An 18,177-nucleotide genomic window follows, 5' to 3' on the forward strand; every position below is an offset into this window, starting at 1 on the left:
TGGTGGTCACCATGGCAAGGAGGTGGGTACAACTGAGTCTCAAGACCACATATATCAGGCCTTGGACCCCTTCTCAGGAATCACTCCCATCTTCCCCCACCCCTCATTTCAAAATTGGGTCATGGGGCCTTTAAGAGGGCAGCCATAACATAGTGGAGGGAGCAGCAGCTGGTAGCTAGAAGGCTCCAGGGGTTTGGCCTACCCAAGCTTTCTCACTGCGCATGCCCAGAAAGGGTGGAGTGATGGGAAGGGAGGGAGGGGCTGGCAGTGCGCAGGCGCTGCGCGCAAGCGCCCTGAAGGCCCGCGCAAGAGGCTCGTTTTGGTGACCGCTTTAAGAAGGGGGCAGGCGGAGGAATTTCTCCGACAGAAAATAATCCTCCAGCTAGGGTCCATTAGACACCATTAACCCCCCGAGTCCCGGGCTCCCCGCGCCCCTTCCCTGCACCCCGTCCTGCCTCTCCTCCCCAAGCCGGGGAGTCAGACACCCCGCCACCTCCCCTCAGATTGCGGGACCCGCCCCCTCCCCACTTGAGGGAGGCGAGGTGAGGCCCGGCCCGGGGAGGGCAGCATCGAGGCACCGGTGCGTGTGCAGGGGAGGACCGAGGGGGGGGGGGCGGCGGCGGGAGGGGAGGGGAAGGGTGGGCAGGGCCGGGCCAGGGCAGGGGCAGACCACCAACCCGGGGGCCATCGCGGCCCTGAGCGAGAGCCGGAGTAGGAGTCGCGCCGAACGGCGCCTCCGCCGGGGCCCAACATGGCGGAGCGAGAGGCGGAGGAGCCCGGCCCCCGAAAGAGGGTAGGTGAGGTGAGCTCTGGGGCCGGGGCACGGGCGGGGGAGTGAGGAAACGCGCGTTCGGGGCTGGGGGAGGGGGCGGCGCGCGGCTGGCGAGACCCCCGCGGGGATGGGGGGGATTTGGGGAGGGGGCGTCCCAGGAGAGGCGTTAGGGGAGGGGAGGAGGAGGGGCTGACCCAGCCCCCCCACTCCCCTCGAGCGTGTGCGGGGTGGGGGGCGCGGAGAGGGGGCCCCCACATGGCGGATCCTGTCTTGGGGTAGGGGCCCCAGGAAAGGGGGGGGCGTGAGTCGAGGAGCCCCAGACGGGGGAAAGGAGGAGGGGAGACAGTCCTGGATGGGGTGGGGAAAGTGGCTCTTAGGCAGGTGGGACAAAGATCTGCCGTGGGAGGGAGGGGGTAGTTGGTTTCAACTCTTGCATGGTTGTGGAGTGGTGGCGGTGGCAGTGGTGGGGTTGATTTGGGGGGGGGGAGGTGTAGTGAGGGGGCGGCGGTTCGAGGGGGAGTCGACAAATTTGTATTTTCCAAATGTAGAAAATCAGTGCTTTTGAAAACCCTGTAAGGCCTGAGTTAGAAGAAAGGAGGAGCTTGGAGGCTTTCTAGTCAAGAGTTAATTGGAGAACCGTTTTGCAAGAAAAACATTAATTCATTGTTTGTCCTTCCTCCCCCTCTTTTAAACCCCTCCCCCCTTTTATTGAGATGTAGGGGATGGTGTGTTGTTACCTAGAAAGAGGTAGAGGGTAAGTGTCAGGTTTAGTCATCTGAAGGAGATTTTTCTTCGGCTATAACAAAAAACAACAACAAACCACTGAGGTTTTTTACCTCTAGTTGAGAATCCTGAAGAGTATGACAGAAATTCTGACAATTCAAGGATGCGGTCCATCTGTTCTGCAAGAGAGAGAACCAATTCTGTGCTTAAGTAGTTGAATGTTCTGTTAAAGTTCTCAGAACTTTTATTTGATTCTCAGTTTTCTCTTCAAATTGAAAAAACTTATTTTACTGTTATTACCTGGTAGAGGACTCAGTACTAATAAGTCACCCCATGAACAAACAGTTCATAAAATGATGAGAGAAGAGTAGTATCTACTGGGTGGAAAGATAAGCATTTCTAGAATGTCCTTTAATTCAAAATAAAATCACATGCTGTAAGCATTTTCTGTGTGCATTCTGTGATTATGGTAAATGTTCCTATTTTTGTGTGTTATCTTTATGCATCTTTACATGTGTATACTATTACTTGTAAATGTCTGCAGTTGTTGGTTACTACTTTTGTGTCACCCAGATTAGTTCATTAAGTAGACAGCAAATTGAGGTTCTTAATAGGTCTTTTCTATAAGGTGGAAAGGGGTATGGAGCATAATTAATCTGTCATAGGGATTTGTTAAACTTTATTACACTGTCTTCAAATAGTTCACTTAGTGTGTGTTATGTGTGTGTGTATGTATATATATATATATATATATATATAAAATGCAATAGATATGAACTTTTGAGTATTGATTAGTTATTTTTCAAAGTTATGAATGGGTTTAAACTTGGATCTTCATTTTACAGGAATGATGGTATAAGGTAGCTGGGGGGATTATAATTCTTTTCCCAAGAAGTTTTCCAAATATATTTTCAGCAACTCAGAAACTCAAGGTAAAGTACCTCTTTAGATACATAATGTTCACAAATAGGAATTGTCATCAATTAATCAAGCTGATTAATACTGTTTTTGCTGTGATATTTCCTATTCTATATTTATGTAAAAGGTTAGTAATTTAGACTTAAATCAAGATCTCCCATAGATTATGACCGTTTCTTTGTTTTGAATTGATTTTAGTGCTTTTAAAAGATTACAGAATCACAACAGTGAGGTTACCTTTACAGTATGTGTAGCGTGCTTGGGTTTCCTTTGCTTAGTTTCCCTTGTATTTTGGAGGAAGATTGCCTCTGTTAGGGAGTAAGTAGTTCAAGTTCTACATTCAGTCTTTAGTTTCACATTGGAATACCCAGTTGTGGGGGACAGTCATTGGCAATATATCCCTGATAGCTTATATATACTAAACTACCAGATAATAGGATGATAGGACATAGAGCTAGAAAGAGTAATCAAACTCCCTCATTTAGAGAGGTTAAGAACTCAATCACAGTCACGTTCAGTAAAGAATTGGACAAAATGCTGTGATTTAAAAGTAATAATGATGATATAGATTTTTGCTTTGCTAATGCCTCAGCTTGGACAAGTCACATAACCTCTTTGGGCTTTAGTTTCTTAGTGTGTAAAGCGAGGGGGCTGAACTAGATGGCTTTCTATGGGTCCCTTTTAGCCCTAAGTCTGTGATCCTTTGACTGTTCTTGACATCAAGTCGACTCTGTGTTTTCAGAGGAGTACAACCTCTTACTCGTTTGACAGCCTTGGAGGATTTGGAGGTCAGATACAGGAATAGGGTATTTCTGGTCCTCAAGGAACAACCTTGGTAAGTTTGTAGATGAACATTACCAGCAGGTTGAGCACAAAGTTTTTGTTTTTGCCAAATCCATTTATGAATACTATATACCGAGGCATAGGAGAGTTGCATTCCACATTAATGGGTGGTGTCATACTCTTGCAAAATCACAGATGATTAAAATATCATTGTATCTGTTATTAGGCACTAAGAAGACTAATCCATTTAATGAATGATGATTGGATAATAACATAAAGAAACTATGCTCTTATCATGAACCTGTAATTGTAATGTGGTGTTATATAATAATAATTGGAATTTATATTTACATAGTTATGATTTGCTTGCAGAGTACTATCTTCAGGACTGCCCTATGAAATAGTGTATAGACTCTATTTTTCCAAATTAGCAAAATAGATCTCAGGGTCATAGGACTTAGAGAAAACCTTAGAGGTCATGTAGTTCAACCTTCTCATTTTATAGATGAGAAAACTAAGGCTCAGAAAAGTGACTTGTACGTGCCCATCTGGGTTGTAAGTAGCAGTTCGGATTTGAATCCAAATCACAAAGCCTTGATTTTTATCACATTACATTGTATTATTACTTGGTGATTGTTACTAAACTACATAAGTGTACATACACACATACATATATACATATATTTTTGTTCCTAACGTTTGCAAATGTTAAAGTTATCAGAACTTTTATTTGATTCTCAGTTTTCTCTTCAAATTGAAAACAATATTATTGTATAAGGCACTCAGCAGTTTTTTTTTTAAACTAATTTTACTGTTTACAGTATGAGGTAGGTACTACAAGTATTAACCAGATTTTATAGATGAAGAAACTAAGGTTGAATAGTTAAGTATGGGAGTTATAATTGTTGCATGGATCTTCTGAATCCAGAAGTCCAGTTTTTTTTTCCATTCTACCATGCTGCCACATCATACACCATTTTTTGGCTTTTAGGGCTCAGCAGACTGTATACAATATACATTCAGTAGATATTGATTGATTTTGGTAGGAAAGGATTACTCAATCAGGTGATGTTGGACATATATAGACCCAAGTTCAAAGTCCTCATCTTTGAAACTTGAGTTTCTTTAAGCTACCTGATAGTCTTTTGAATCCATGTGGAGGGAGGGTTATAGGAAACATACTGGTATCTTATCTTATGAATCCACTTTAGAGACTCTTTACATACAGTTCCCTCTTAGAAATATGAATTATGGGTCATCTTGGACTAGTATGTTAACCTATATTGTGGGCCCCTGGGACAGTGAATCTCAATCATGTTTAGATTGAGGTGCTGCATCTTGTTTTACGTTTGAGATATTCCTTACTATTAATGGCTAGTGTTAGCTCAGTCAATTAGCAAATGGTACTCAAATTGTGAATCTGATCCCCATAAGGCTGTTAGTTTCATATTATGAACTATACCCCTGATTTTTCATATAGTGCAAATGTATACTATTGATCACAGTATTTGCAGTGATAAAACATTGCTTATCTGTACAAATCCATTACCACTACAGGATTTCTTAACTTAAATTGTGGAGTCTATTGGTTTCTTGACAAAATAGTTAAAAGGAATTATTTATGTAGTCCAATTTTCTGGTATAGTTAATCTACATACAATGAATGAAAAGCATGGAAGTTATTTTATTTACCAGAGTTGGTAAAAGCAGATAGTTTCTCTCTTATGTCACAAGTATCTCAAATTAAGTAAGTTAATGCATATTCGGAGAATGTTTTTGCAATTAGGAGGTTAATAGCCATCATTCAAAACAAAATGTTTACATTTTCTTTAACTTAAAAAAATTGTAAATTCTGGAGTTATTTTAACTACATAGCACATATATTTTAAACTTTTACTTTTTTTCTTTACAACTTTTACATCTTTACATTTTGAAATTAATTAATTTTTTTTTAAAGCAGAATAGGCTTTCAGCAAGGTCAGCATTATAATTTAATGTATTTTATGTTGTTGGTTCACTAATCTTCCTCTTTACAAGCTAGAAAAGAAATTTGAGGTTTTTTTTTTTCTCCCCTAGTTCCCAAACCTTCCTTAGGTAGAATTAATTCATACAAAAGAAATAACTGTTTTGATTCCTAAAAAAAGAAGCTATGGCTATTAAAATTGGGATGAGTCAACAAACATAAAGTACCTACTATGACTTGGTTCTGAAAGCAAGGTAGATAAATAAAACATAGTTCCTGCCCTCATGTGTACAAATACCTAATAACTATATAGTAAATAGGCTGTACATAGTATTAATATACTATAAATTATAAATAGACTGTAGTAAAATAATGCAATAACTATAATCCAGAATGTAAGTGCTTAAGAGAAAGATAGTACTTTGTGGCCTGAGCGAGGAAATACCTTTGGAGAAGATCAGGGAGATGGCTTTATGGAAGAAGTGATATTTGAGTTGTACCTTGAAAAATAAGATTTCAACAGGTGGAGATGGGAGAGCCAAGAATGAAGGGCATCCAGGCATAGGGAATAGTGTGAGCAAAGACAAAGTGATAAGTAAATGTTAACTCATTTCATTAACCTGTTAAGGCTTTGATGTTTAAAATAACAAGGACTGTTGTGAGGATAAAATGAGATCATATTTGTAAAGTGTTCTGCAAACCTCAAAGTACTATGTAAATGCTGCTAGTTAACAGCATTATTATCATCACTATTACATGTTACAGTATAAAGATATAATCAGCATTATATTAAGATATAACATGTTGACATTATTAATATATTATTACACATAGAGTTATTATTGTTATTATTAACAACAAGTACACTGGGTTTTATATTCCAACTGACACTTGCTTTGCAATTTATAGTTACCTTAGAGCCCTAAGGAATTACCTTGAGTACTAAGAAGGTTAAGTGATTTGCCCAAGGTCATATAGTAAGTGTTTCTCAGAGTTGGGACTTGATTTGTTTCTCAGAGTTGGGTGCTTCTGATTTTTCAGGCCAACTCATTATATGTATTTATCTTACATGTTGATAACATTTATATGGTATCAGAAAACTCACAGTACAGCAAGGCTGATCTATTGTAAGATGGTAAGAGTACCACTAATGTACCATTAAAAATCATAGACTTTTCACATGGTATTGAAAAGAGCATGTAGTGTTTATTGCTTATATATCCTTATCAGGGACTGCTTTTTCTATTTTTATTCCCAGCCAGTGTGTAGTACTGTTTAAGGTGAGTGTTCCTGTTTATAAAGGTGATCTCTTGGAGGGTCCTTCTGATTTGCCTGTCTGTGAAGTAACAATCACTTTACATAGGTCATATTTCAAGGCTAATGTCTTCTGGCTTCCAGGGCCCTTGTTGGAACTAAGTTCTTATTGTACTTTTGGAAGCCATAGCAACACCCAGTCAGTCCTTTTCAGTGTTGCACTTGTATTGTATCTTTTGGCTAATATTCTTTGTGCCGTCTTTGTAGAATATCCTGTTAAGGCAAAGAGCCAGTTAGCTCTGTGAAGTCTGTGATAGGTTCTTGATAATGGGGGAATTGAGATCTTTGGCTTGGATTTTTCCATCTGCCAAATTGAATATTTGAATAGTACAAGATCAGCGGCAGATTGTAATTAACGGTCTTTTAGTTTAGATAGACCTTTTCCGTTTTTGGTTTACCTAATATAAATAGTGTGTGAGTCCAAATGTTATTTCTACCAATTCACTGTTAATAAACATAAAACTTTAATAGCAATTGTGTATTTATTGAATGATTGACACTTTTTGGTATTTTGGAGGTATGATTCCTGGGTACTCCTAGTCAACTAACACTTTTTCAGTAGTTCTGTTGGTCCTGGTACCAAATAGTTGTAATATGATCAACCCATCTCTCCCCCCCCCCCCCATGTGTTTCTTAGTTTAATTCCTGATTATAACTTATTGGTGTAATGATTGGAATGACGACACCTGCTGGAGACTTACTGTAGAAGAGTTCCGCCCATGAAGCGAAGGTCTTTGAGGGCAAGACCAGGAGTCTTTTCTTTGGCGTCAGGAAGTGACACGGGCTAGTGGGAGGAGGAAGGAAGAGACTGGTGCTCGGTCTTGCGCTTTTTTCCTTTGGACTCTGGTGGAGAGCGGAGCTAGAAATGTGCTCTCCCTTTAATAGATAGGAATCTAGGCCTTTTCTTCTCTCTTTACCAAATTCTTATTCTCCTTAATAAATGCTTAAAAGTCTAACTCTTGCTAAAGCTTATAATTTATTGGTGACCACTCATTAGATATTTTAGACAGTTTAGCTAGAATTTTAGCCCTTAACATTGGAGAATATTGTTGTTTACCATTTACCTCTGTTTCAACCTTTTGGTTGATCTTTGATTTCACTTTGTCAGAGACTCTAGAACTCTATGATTCACAGCTAAGTTTAGTCAAAATAGAAAATATTTGCTTTGTTTCCTTAATGTAGAAATGCTCAAATGTCTTGAAATAACTTGCACAAGGTCATTGGTTGTGCCAAGCTGTATGAAGCCTTATAATTCTAACCAGCACTTTATTTGTGAGACTCCATTCAGTAATGCTTCCTTTCCCTCCCAGTTTTGACAATAGTGGTATTGCTTACTAATATTAATTAGTTCTTTGAAAATACAGTATTAGGGAAGAAAATAATTTAGAAGAAATAATCTTCACACCTATCCAGTAAGCAATATGACTGCTATATGTTGACTGAAATTGGATAGTTAACTGCAATATATGATTGATTATTTGGCTCCACGACTATCATAAAACTGCTGAAAAAGAGTTAGTTATTTATGAGCACCCAGGAATCATGCCCCCATAATACCAAATAAAGGTGAATCATTCAATAAATATATTTGCTGTTAAAGTTTTATAGCCGTTTACATTGAATTCAATGAGAGTGAAGGATGACCAGTGGATAGTCCCTTTGCTCTATTGATGTCTACACAATGTCAAGTGAACATGTTGGGTAGACCTACTGAGATAAATTTATGAAAGTATCTGGGTAAGGCTTGCACAGGGAGGGATGAGACATCTGCATAATTGGAAAAGTTGATATCAAAGATGCATTAAATTAGGTGAATTGGCCTATTGAATAACAAGATTGAGTAATTTTTTTGCTGACCATGTCTTGACCAAACTGACTACTGGTTTTGGCTTTATGTAGACTCTTCAGTTTTTTGTTTTATCTAAATTCCTTAATATCTCAGTTTCAATTCTTCTATCAGAAAGAGAATAATACTTATTCTTAGTGATTTTAGATTGATTACAGAACAACTTTAGGGGTAAAGGGGACTTTAAAAGTCATCTAATCTCAACCGTTTCATTTTACATATGCGAAATCATAAATTCAAAAGAAATGAAAAATCATGTACCAAATTAGTTGATAAGTACATATTAGAACCCACCATCTCTACCTCTTTTAAGAAAAGATGGGATGCCCATCAATTGCTTTTTGTGGAATGTGATCATGATGGAGTACTATTGTGCTATAAGAAATGACAAGGGGGAAATGGTTTCCGAAAAACATGGCAAGAACTACATGAACTGATGCAAAATGAAGTGAGAAGAACTAGGAGATTATTGTGCATAGTAACAGCAATGTTGCAGTGATGATCAACTGTGGAATACTTGGCTACTCTGATCAATATGATACAATGAAGACAATTCCAAGGGACTCATTATGAAAAAACTGCTGTTCACTCCCAGAGAGAGAACTGAAGAACTCTGAGTACTAATTGAAGTATAATTTTCTCACCTTTATTTTTCTTTATTTTTAAAAAATGTGATTAATATTGAAATGTTTTGGGGGAAGCTAGGTGGCGCAGTGGATAGAGCACTGGCCCTGGATTCAGGAAGACCTGAGTTCAAATCCAGCCTCAGACACTTGATACTTACTAGCTGTGTGACCCTGGGCAAGTCACTTAACCCTCATTGCCCTACCAAAAAACAAACAAACAAAAAATGTTATAAAAAATATTGAAATGTTTTTACATGATTTCACATGCATAATTGATATATTGCTTACCTTCTGACTGGAGGTAGAAGGGGGTGGGAGGAAGGAGAAAATTTTGAACTTGAAATGTAAAAAAGAAAAGAATGCAAAAAATAAATAAATAACAAATTAAAATGTTTTTTAAAAAGATGTTTTATAAAAATCCAAGATGGTATTTTTAATTACAAACTATACATGTCTACATGTTTGAATAGTGGGAAATCAATTATTTTTGCTGGAATTTTGTTTTTTTAAAAGCCATCAATTTTTCATTTATAGAATGAGAATTCTTTCCTTTGATCACGTAACATATTAGACAATCATTATCTACACATTCTTCAAAGTAAAACAACTTTGAATCAATTGTAAGGAATAATCTTCATATCTATCTAGTAGGCAATATGACTGATAGTAAGCTAACTGAATTAGGATACCCCAATGGATGATTGATAGGGTTACTCATAAAGAAGCAACGTGGTACAGAGAGCACTGGATTTGGAGTCAGAGGCCCTGTTTTCAAATCTTGTGTGACCAAGAATCTTCTCTAGGAATGTAGATTTATAATTGAGAAGGATCTTAGATTTTGAGTTGAGGGAGACCAGTCCAGTCTCCTCATTTTATAGAGGAAGGAAACAAAGCCCAGAGAAGTTAAGTGATTTGCTCAAGGTAACACTGGTAGTTAAGTGGAAGAGATGGGATTAAAACCCAGGGACTCTGACTTCAAATCTAGTTGCTTTTCCTACTGTATTATAAATAACACATCTGATAAGTAGTAGTCCTAACTGCTGTTTAAGTACCTCCAAGGGTACCCACTGCTTTTTGCATCAGTTCATTTTGGTTTGGGATAGTTTTGTTAGGTAGTTTCTCCTTAAATCAACCCTAAAGCGTTCTCTTTACCTATTCCCCTCCAATTACTCAAGTCACTCTCACTGACATCCCTCAGAGTACTTGACATCAACAAGAATCCTCCCCTGCCTCTTCTAAAAGCCAAACATCTCTAGTTCTTTCACCTGATCTTTGAGTACTGTGTCCCTACAGTACTCTCATACTGTTTACCTTTTTCAGGATATGCTTCAGCTTTTACCATGTTCTTTTTTTTTTTTTTTTTTGGTGTGTGTGTGTGTGTGTGTGTGTGTAATTGGGGTTAAGTGACTTGCCCAGGGTCACACAGCTAGTAAGTTTCAAGTGTCTGAGGCCAGATTTGAACTCAGGTCCTACTGAATCCAGGGCTGGTGCTTTATCTACTGTACCACCTAGCTGCCCCTACCATGTTCTTTTTGTTTTTTGTTTTTTTGTTTGTGCGGCAATGGGGGTTAAGTGACTTGCCCAGGGTCACACAGCTAGTAAGTTTCAAGTGTCTGAGGCCAGATTTGAACTCAGGTCCTCCTGAATCCAGGGCTGGTGCTTTATCTACTGTACCACCTAGCTGCCCCTACCATGTTCTTTTTGTTTTTTGTTTTTTTGTTTTTGTGCAGCAGTGGGACTTGCCCGGGGTCACACAGCTAGTAAGTGTCAAGTGTCTGAGGCCAGATTTGAACTCAGGTACTCCTAACTCCAGGGCCAGTGTTCTATCCACTGTGCCACCTAGCTGCCCCGGTACCACCTTTTTAAAAGAACATGGTGGGGCAGCTAGGTGGCACAGTGGATAGAGCACTGGCCCTGGAGTTAGGAGTACCTGAGTTCAAATCTGGCCTCAGACACTTGACACTTACTAGCTGTGTGACCCCGGGCAAGTCACTTAACCCCAATTGCCTCACCAAAAAAAAAAAGGTGGTACCTATAACTGTTAATGAAAAAGCATTAAGCAACTTGGTAAGTTCAAGACACTAAGTGCTGAACATACTAAGAAAGGCAAAAATATGATACCTTTTAGCAAAATATAGTTTCCCTATTTATCTCTCTTTTTCTTTTTGGTGGGGCAATGAGAGTTAAGTGACTTGCCCAGAGCCACAGAGTTAGTAAGTGTCAAGTGTCTGAGGCTGGATTTGAACTCAGGTCCTCCTGAATCCAGGGCCAGTGCTTTATCCACTGTGCCACCTAGCTGCCCCCACCTTTTTTAGTACCAAATTGTTTTGATGAATATAGCTTTATAATAGAGTGTAAGATCTGGTACTGTTAAGCTTCCTTCCTTGTCAATTTTTTTCATTAATTCCCTTTATATTCTTGATATTTTGTTCCTTCAGATGGAATGTTTAATTATTTTTAGTTCAATAAAGTAATCTTCTATAAAGTAGGTTAATTGCTGTTGTATTGAATAAGCTAATTAATTTAGGCAGTATTGTAATTTTTATTATATTGACTTGGGCTACTCATGTAAAATTAGCATTTTCCATATTTAGATGAATTTATCTTTATAAAGAATGTTTTGTAATTGTGTTCATATGGTTCTTGGGTATATCTTGGTAGGTTGACTCCCAGTTATTTTAATGTTATTTAACTATTTCGTATTTATTTTATTTATTTAAGTATTCTTGTGGTTATTTCAAATGAAATTTGTTCTTTTTTAAAATCATAAACGTGTTTTATTATTTCTAGTTACACGTAGAGATAGTTTTCAACATTTGTTTTTATAAGATTTCTATTTCCAAATTTTTCTCCTTCCCTCTTCTCCCTCCCCCTTCTCCAAGACAGCAAGCAATCTGATATAGGTTATATATGTATAATCACATTAAACATATTTCTGCATTAGTCATGCTGTGAAAGAAGAATCAGAACAAAAGGGAAAAACCTCAAAAAAGAAAACCAAAAATAATAGAAATAGTATTGTTCAATCTGCATTTAGATTCCACAGTTCTTTTTTCTGGATTTGGAGAGCATTTTCCATCATGAGTCCTTTGGAACTATTTTGGACCATTGTATTGCTGAGAAGAGTCAAGTTTATCACAGTTGATCAACACACAATGTTAATACTGTATACAATCTTCTCCTGGTTCTGCTCATGAAATTTGTCTTTTTAGATCTTACTGCTAGGTGTTTTTTTTTTTTAATAATATATATAAATGCTGATGGCTTGTATGGTTTTAATTTATATCATTCATGTTTGCTGTTTTTTGTTAATTATTTCATTTAGTTTTTTACATGATTCTCTAAGGTTTACCATGCCAAAAAATGATAATTTTGATTTTGTTTTTGCCTATGCTTTACTGACTCAATTTAGTTTTCTTGTGCTGTTATCATAACTAGCATTTCTGGCACCATTGTAATGGTGATAATGGGCATGCATTTTATCTTGTGAACTATATCTGTAGTTTAACTATTAAATTTTGCTAATCTTTGGTTTTCAAGATTCTTCTTTGAAGGGTTTTAGTTTTTTGTTTTTCTATTTATTTTAGTTGTTCATCTGGTTTTTTTGTTTGTTTGTTTTTTTCTCTCCCTTTAATTGATGGAAGCATTTGGAGATATACATTTTTCCCTACTTTGCAGCTTTGGCTGCATCCTGAAAAATTTGGTATATTAGTTCTATTGTTGTCATTATCTTCATTGAAATTATTGTTTCTATGATTTGTATTTTGACCTACCCAGTCTTTAGAATTTAGTTATTTAGCTTCCAATTTTTAATCTTTGCTTCAGAGACCCTGATTGAATATAATTTTTCTTGCATTATGATCTGTCAAATATGTGTTTAATTTTTCTGCATTTATCTGTGAGGTTTTTAATGCCCCAGTACATGGAATGCACATCTCTGAGAAATGTGTATACTCCATTCTGTTCCTATTTAATAATATCCAGAGAACTAAAAATTCTATATAATCTTTCATTTCTTTTATTCTTAAATTTAGATTTATCTAGGTCTAAGAGCAATAAATTGAGGTTTCCCTCTATTATGATTTTGTTCTCTATTTCTCAGTATAACTCATTTACTTTTTCCTTTAAGAATTTAGCTGCTATGCCATTGGTACATACATGTTTAGCATTAATATTCATTGTCCATGGCAGTGGTGTCAAAGTCACATAGAATTGGATCCTTGTAGTCCATATAATGACTCAGAAAATCACAAATTAATATTATAATGTATTGAATTTTTATTTATTTTATTAAACATTTTCCATTTACATTTCAATATGGTTTTGGTCGCAGTAGGGTTTTATCTCCTGTGAATTTGACAGTTTTATTCCTTGATACCTTTTTAGCAAAATATAGTTTCCCTACTTATCTCTCTTTTTCTTTTTGGTGGGGCAGTGAGAGTTAAGTGACTTGCCCAGAGCCACACAGTAAGTGTCAAGTGTTTGAGGCTGGATTTGAACTCAGGTCCTCCTGAATTCAGGGCCAGTGCTTTATCCACTGTGCCACCTAGCTGCCCCCTACCTTTTTTTTTTTTTAAACCTCGGTTGAAGCATTATATTTGGCTCCAGCACCATATTTTAACTCTCTGCATCTTTTTGTTTCACATATGTTTGTCATAAACATTGTTGGATTCTTCTTTTTTATCCGTTCTGCTATCCTTTTCCATTTAATGGGTTCATCCACTTCACAGTTAAAGTTGTTAATTGTTTGTTTCCCTCTATGGTGTGTGCGTGTGTGTGTTTTAATACTTTTAACTTTGCTTTGCTTTCCATTCTCTCAAGAGTTTTTCCAGTTTAAGACTTATCCTTCCCTTAATCTGCTTTCCCTCTTTATTTTCCCTTTCCCTTTTAAGTGAAATATTTCTGGGTCCAAGTCGAGTGTGTATATGTGCACATGCATACTCACTCTTCCCTCCTTTGACCAGTTCAGATGAGAGTAAGGTTAGCATATTCCCCCTTCCAAGCTTTGTTTTACTTCTTCTTGCTCACCATAATTATGTGTAAGTTTTCTTTACCTTTTCTCTCCCTCCCTTCCTTCCAAGTGTATTTCTCTTCTCCTTTTCCATTCTTCTAAGATCATTAAAATACTCCCAGACCTTCTGTCTAATCATATTAGACTCTTTCTGTGTTCCTGATGAAGATAGATTTCTGAGGGGATAAATGTATCATCTCTCCATATTACAGTATAAACAGTTTTATCTTTTAATCCCTTAATTGCTCATGCATGTTTTATATTAGAAGTTGAAGGAAAAAGTAGTTCTTTATGACAGTAATATTTTCATCAGTGCTGATATTTAATACCTCATTCTTGCTATGTGACCAACCAACCTTTTCTATTATTGTTTATCTCTTTATTTATTGTTTATCTCTAATACTATCTTTTTATGCTTCTTCTGGTATGCAGTTCTTTGTTGGTAATTGCCATAGCAGACTAATGCCAACCATATATCTCCTAGTTGCTCTTTGGGTGGCCCTCCACTTTGTTTTTTTTTTTTGGTGAGGTAATTGGGGTTAAGTGACTTGCCCAGGGTCATACAACTAGTAAGTGTTAAGTGTCTGAGGCCGGATTTGGACTCAGGTCCTCCTGACTCCAGAGCTGGTGCTCTATCCACTGCACCACCCAGTTGTCCCTGGCCCTCCACTTTTAATTCAGCAGAGACTAGTATTCCACAATTCAGAGCCATATAACATTGGCAGAATAATATCAGTGTTGTTGTTCAGCCATTTCAGTCATGTCCAACTCTTAACCCATTTATTGTCATTGTCATTGTTTGTTTGTTTTTTGTTTTTTGGTGGGGGGAGGAGGAGGGAAGAGACACTAGCTAGAGTGGTTTGCTATTTCCTTTTCCAGCTCATTTTACAGATGAGGAAACTGAGACAAATAGGGTTAGGTGACTTTACCAGAGTCACACAGGTAATGTTTGAGGCCAGATTTGAACTCAGGAAGATGAGTTTTCCTGACTCCAGGCCCAGAGCTCTACCCACTGCACCCCACCTAGTTGTCTGATATTGGTGTTAGTAAGGGGTAAATTTGTTTCAGGGGGAAACTTGGAATTACTAAAAAGAATTGTTCAATTTCCTAAACTCAATCTAAGCTTGTCAAGTATAAGCCTGGCTCATTTCTGTCTGCAGCATATGTTGATAGTATATATACTGATGTTCCCAAATCTTTTGAGGATTCAGTGTCCTAAATCTAAGGGCAAGTTGTCAACCTTTTTTTTTTTTCCCCTTTAAATGAAACAAAATGCTACCATCCCCCTTACACTGACTTGAGTTTGCTCTTTTTGAAAGGTTCCAAAATAATAGTTTATCTGTTATAGTGCTATGATAAGTTTTAGTGTTATAATATTTTTCTAATGTTATATAGTAGTCTTTTATTTGGAAAAAGTTAAATCCCTTTATATCACTTGTATCTTTAACTCATCAACCCAAAATTTACTGGGAATTGACAGGGCTAATTATTGTGGAAGGTGTGAATATAGTCTCTCAATTCTGAAAAAAGTAGAGTAAAAAGTTTTTTTCAAATTTACCAATTGAACATAAAACTGATTTTTTTCTATTTAAAAATAAGGAACTCATTAACATGATGAAAGTAAGAAGAAAATTAATTCCTTATCTTAAAAATCCTGGACCATCCTTGATATAAGTTGGCTTAAAACTAATCTGTTGTTGTTGTTTTTTTTTTAGTTGGCTTAAAATTAAAGCAACCAAGGGAAAAGGATTAATATATTCTTTTGCAGTTTAGAGAAAGGCATACATGGTAAGCTTGTCAAATTTAAGCTAAGAAATTTAAGATACATTGGATGAGAGTAAGGATTCAGAAAGATCCGGACAGGCTAGAACATATGACTGATGATGAAATTTAGGAGTGGTAAATGTGAAGTATTATTCTCATGTCCAAAATAGAAAATGTTTCATAAATATAAAAGTAGGAAAGTTGTGGCTAGATATAGCAATGCATTTAAAAATTGTTTCACCTTTTGGTTCAAGCTCATTTTGAGTCACTGGTGTGATAAGGCAGGCAGAATAGTTACTTTGATCTTAGGCTGTATCAAGAGCCTGTCCAGGACTATTCAGATATGATAGCCCTGCTGTACTCTGCCATGATTAGACTACATCTGGATTGTGGTGCTCAGTTTTGGGTACCATATTTTATCTTTTTTTTCATAATTAAAAAAAATATTATTTTAGACAAATAAAAATGAGAAAAGAAAAAAAATGGCCACGTACACAGCAGAACATGAGAGGATTTAATATAAAACAATAAATTTCTATTTCAAGAAAGCCTATATAATAAATGCCGCACATTGTTTTCAAAGCTACCTAGCTTTTCTTTGCTTCCTTGTTGGTTTTCTTTGTTCTCTCTATGTACTTTTACTTTATATTCTCCCCTGTCCCCCCAAGAAGGCTACAGTTAAGTGTGGATATTCACATACATATACGTAGTTATCTATAGGAATACACACATATACTCTCATACACATATATGTAAGACCGTATCATACTTATTTTCACCTATCATGTTAGCATCTTCCTTTTAAGTTGAATCTGTGTTTTTCCAAGTCAACCAGCTCATCATTTCCTTCACCACAGCAACATTCCAAACCAATCACATCCTGTTTAAGAGATTGTCTATGAACGTTTTTCCCCAATTTTCTGCATTTCTTTTATTCTTGGCTACATAGGTTTTATTTATATCAGAAAATTTTAAATTAAAATAATCGAAATTAACCATTTTATAGTTTAAGGTCTGATACTGCTGAATCAGCTTTTGCATCTTTTTTCCTGGTTTCTTTGGAGTTCCTGACCTTTTGTACTTCCAAACAGACTTTGTTACTATTTTTTCTAACTCAGTAAAATAATTTTTTAGTAATTTAATTGGGATGACATGAAAGAGTAGATTATTTAGGTAAAATTGTCATTAAAAAAATTATATTGGCTTTACCCATGAATAATAAATATTACTTATATTATTTGGGTTTTAGTTTATTTGTATAAAAAATGTTTTATGTTTTTGTTCATATGGTTCCTGTATCTGTTTTCGCAGGGATATGGATATTTTATAGTCCGGTTATTTTATATGGTCTAAAACAATATTGAATACTATTGCTGACAAATAGTGTAGTTTCTCTATTTTTCTCTTTTCAGTAAATCTATTTTAACTTTAACTTTGTCTGAGGTCATGATTACTATCCCTGCTTTTTTAAAACCACCTACTCAGTCTGAGATCTTCTAATTTAAGGCCACCACCCATTTAGATTTTAAACATTACATGCCCTTTGGGTGTATCTCTCATTTTTGTAATGTTTCCTAAAAGTAATATATTGTTGAATTCAAATTTTTAATCCATATTTTCAAAAAGACATTGATAATCTGGAGAGTGCCTAGATAAGGGGGGAGTGGTGATTAAGGGCGGCTACAAGGTCATGTTTGATAAAGAGAGCTTGCAAGAACTTTCCTTATAGTTTAGAAGGTGCCTTGAGAACTGGGGTTGTTTTTTCCTTCCTTTCTTTGTATCCCCAAGGCCTAGCTCTGGGTGGGGTGCATAGTAGGTACTCCATTTATAGTTGTCAATTGATTAATAATGTGAGGGCCAACATCTTACCACAATAATTAGAGTTGTTCATAAGTGAAACGAACTGTCTTAGATGGTTGTGGCTAACACCTCCAGAGAAGGTTTAGCATGAGCTTGGATGACTTAATAAGAATTTTAATTTTATTTTTTTAATAGTATTTTATTTTTCTCCCAATTATATATAAAGATAATTTTTACCATTCATTTTTACAAGATTTTGAGTTCCAAATTTTTCTACCTCCATCTCCTTTACTTTTTCCTATAAAATGGTAAGCAGTTTGATATAGGTTATATATGTACAATTATGTAAGACATTTCCATATTGTCACAGTTGTAAAAGAAGAAACAGACCAAAAGGAAAAAAAACACAAAAAAATGATGTAAGTGAAAAAAGTGTGCTTCACATTGGATTCAGAATCAAACATTTTTTTATATGGAGATGGATAGCATTTTCAGTGAGTTCTTTATAATTGTCATTCATAGTTTATTTTCACAATGTTCCCCCAAGTTTCCTACTTTCCTTCCAATTTTGACTGCATTGGTTTTGTTTCTTTGTGCAAAACTTTTTAATTTCATGTAATCAAAATTATCCAATTTACTTTGTGTAATCCTTTCTAT

The 18,177-nt window shown here is 36.5% G+C and overlaps 1 protein-coding gene across 4 annotated transcripts in view; it reads left to right on the forward strand.

Moving 5' to 3' along the window:
* Positions 1–646: 646 nt before the first annotated feature.
* Positions 647–18,177, forward strand: part of ZMYM4 (zinc finger MYM-type containing 4) — a 147,812-nt gene continuing 130,281 nt past the window's right edge. For 2 of the 4 annotated variants that reach the window (XM_043992319.1, XM_043992320.1), the window contains exon 1: positions 647–802. In XM_043992319.1, the coding sequence (XP_043848254.1) occupies positions 752–802 (51 nt within the window). In that variant the 5' untranslated portion in view covers positions 647–751. Of the gene's footprint in view, positions 803–2,366; positions 2,428–18,177 lie in introns of those variants that run through there. The other 2 variants (XM_043992321.1, XM_043992322.1) reach the window with 2 other exon arrangements.

This window comes from Dromiciops gliroides, chromosome 3, assembly GCF_019393635.1.
Source record: "Dromiciops gliroides isolate mDroGli1 chromosome 3, mDroGli1.pri, whole genome shotgun sequence".
Classification (NCBI taxonomy): domain Eukaryota; kingdom Metazoa; phylum Chordata; class Mammalia; order Microbiotheria; family Microbiotheriidae; genus Dromiciops; species Dromiciops gliroides.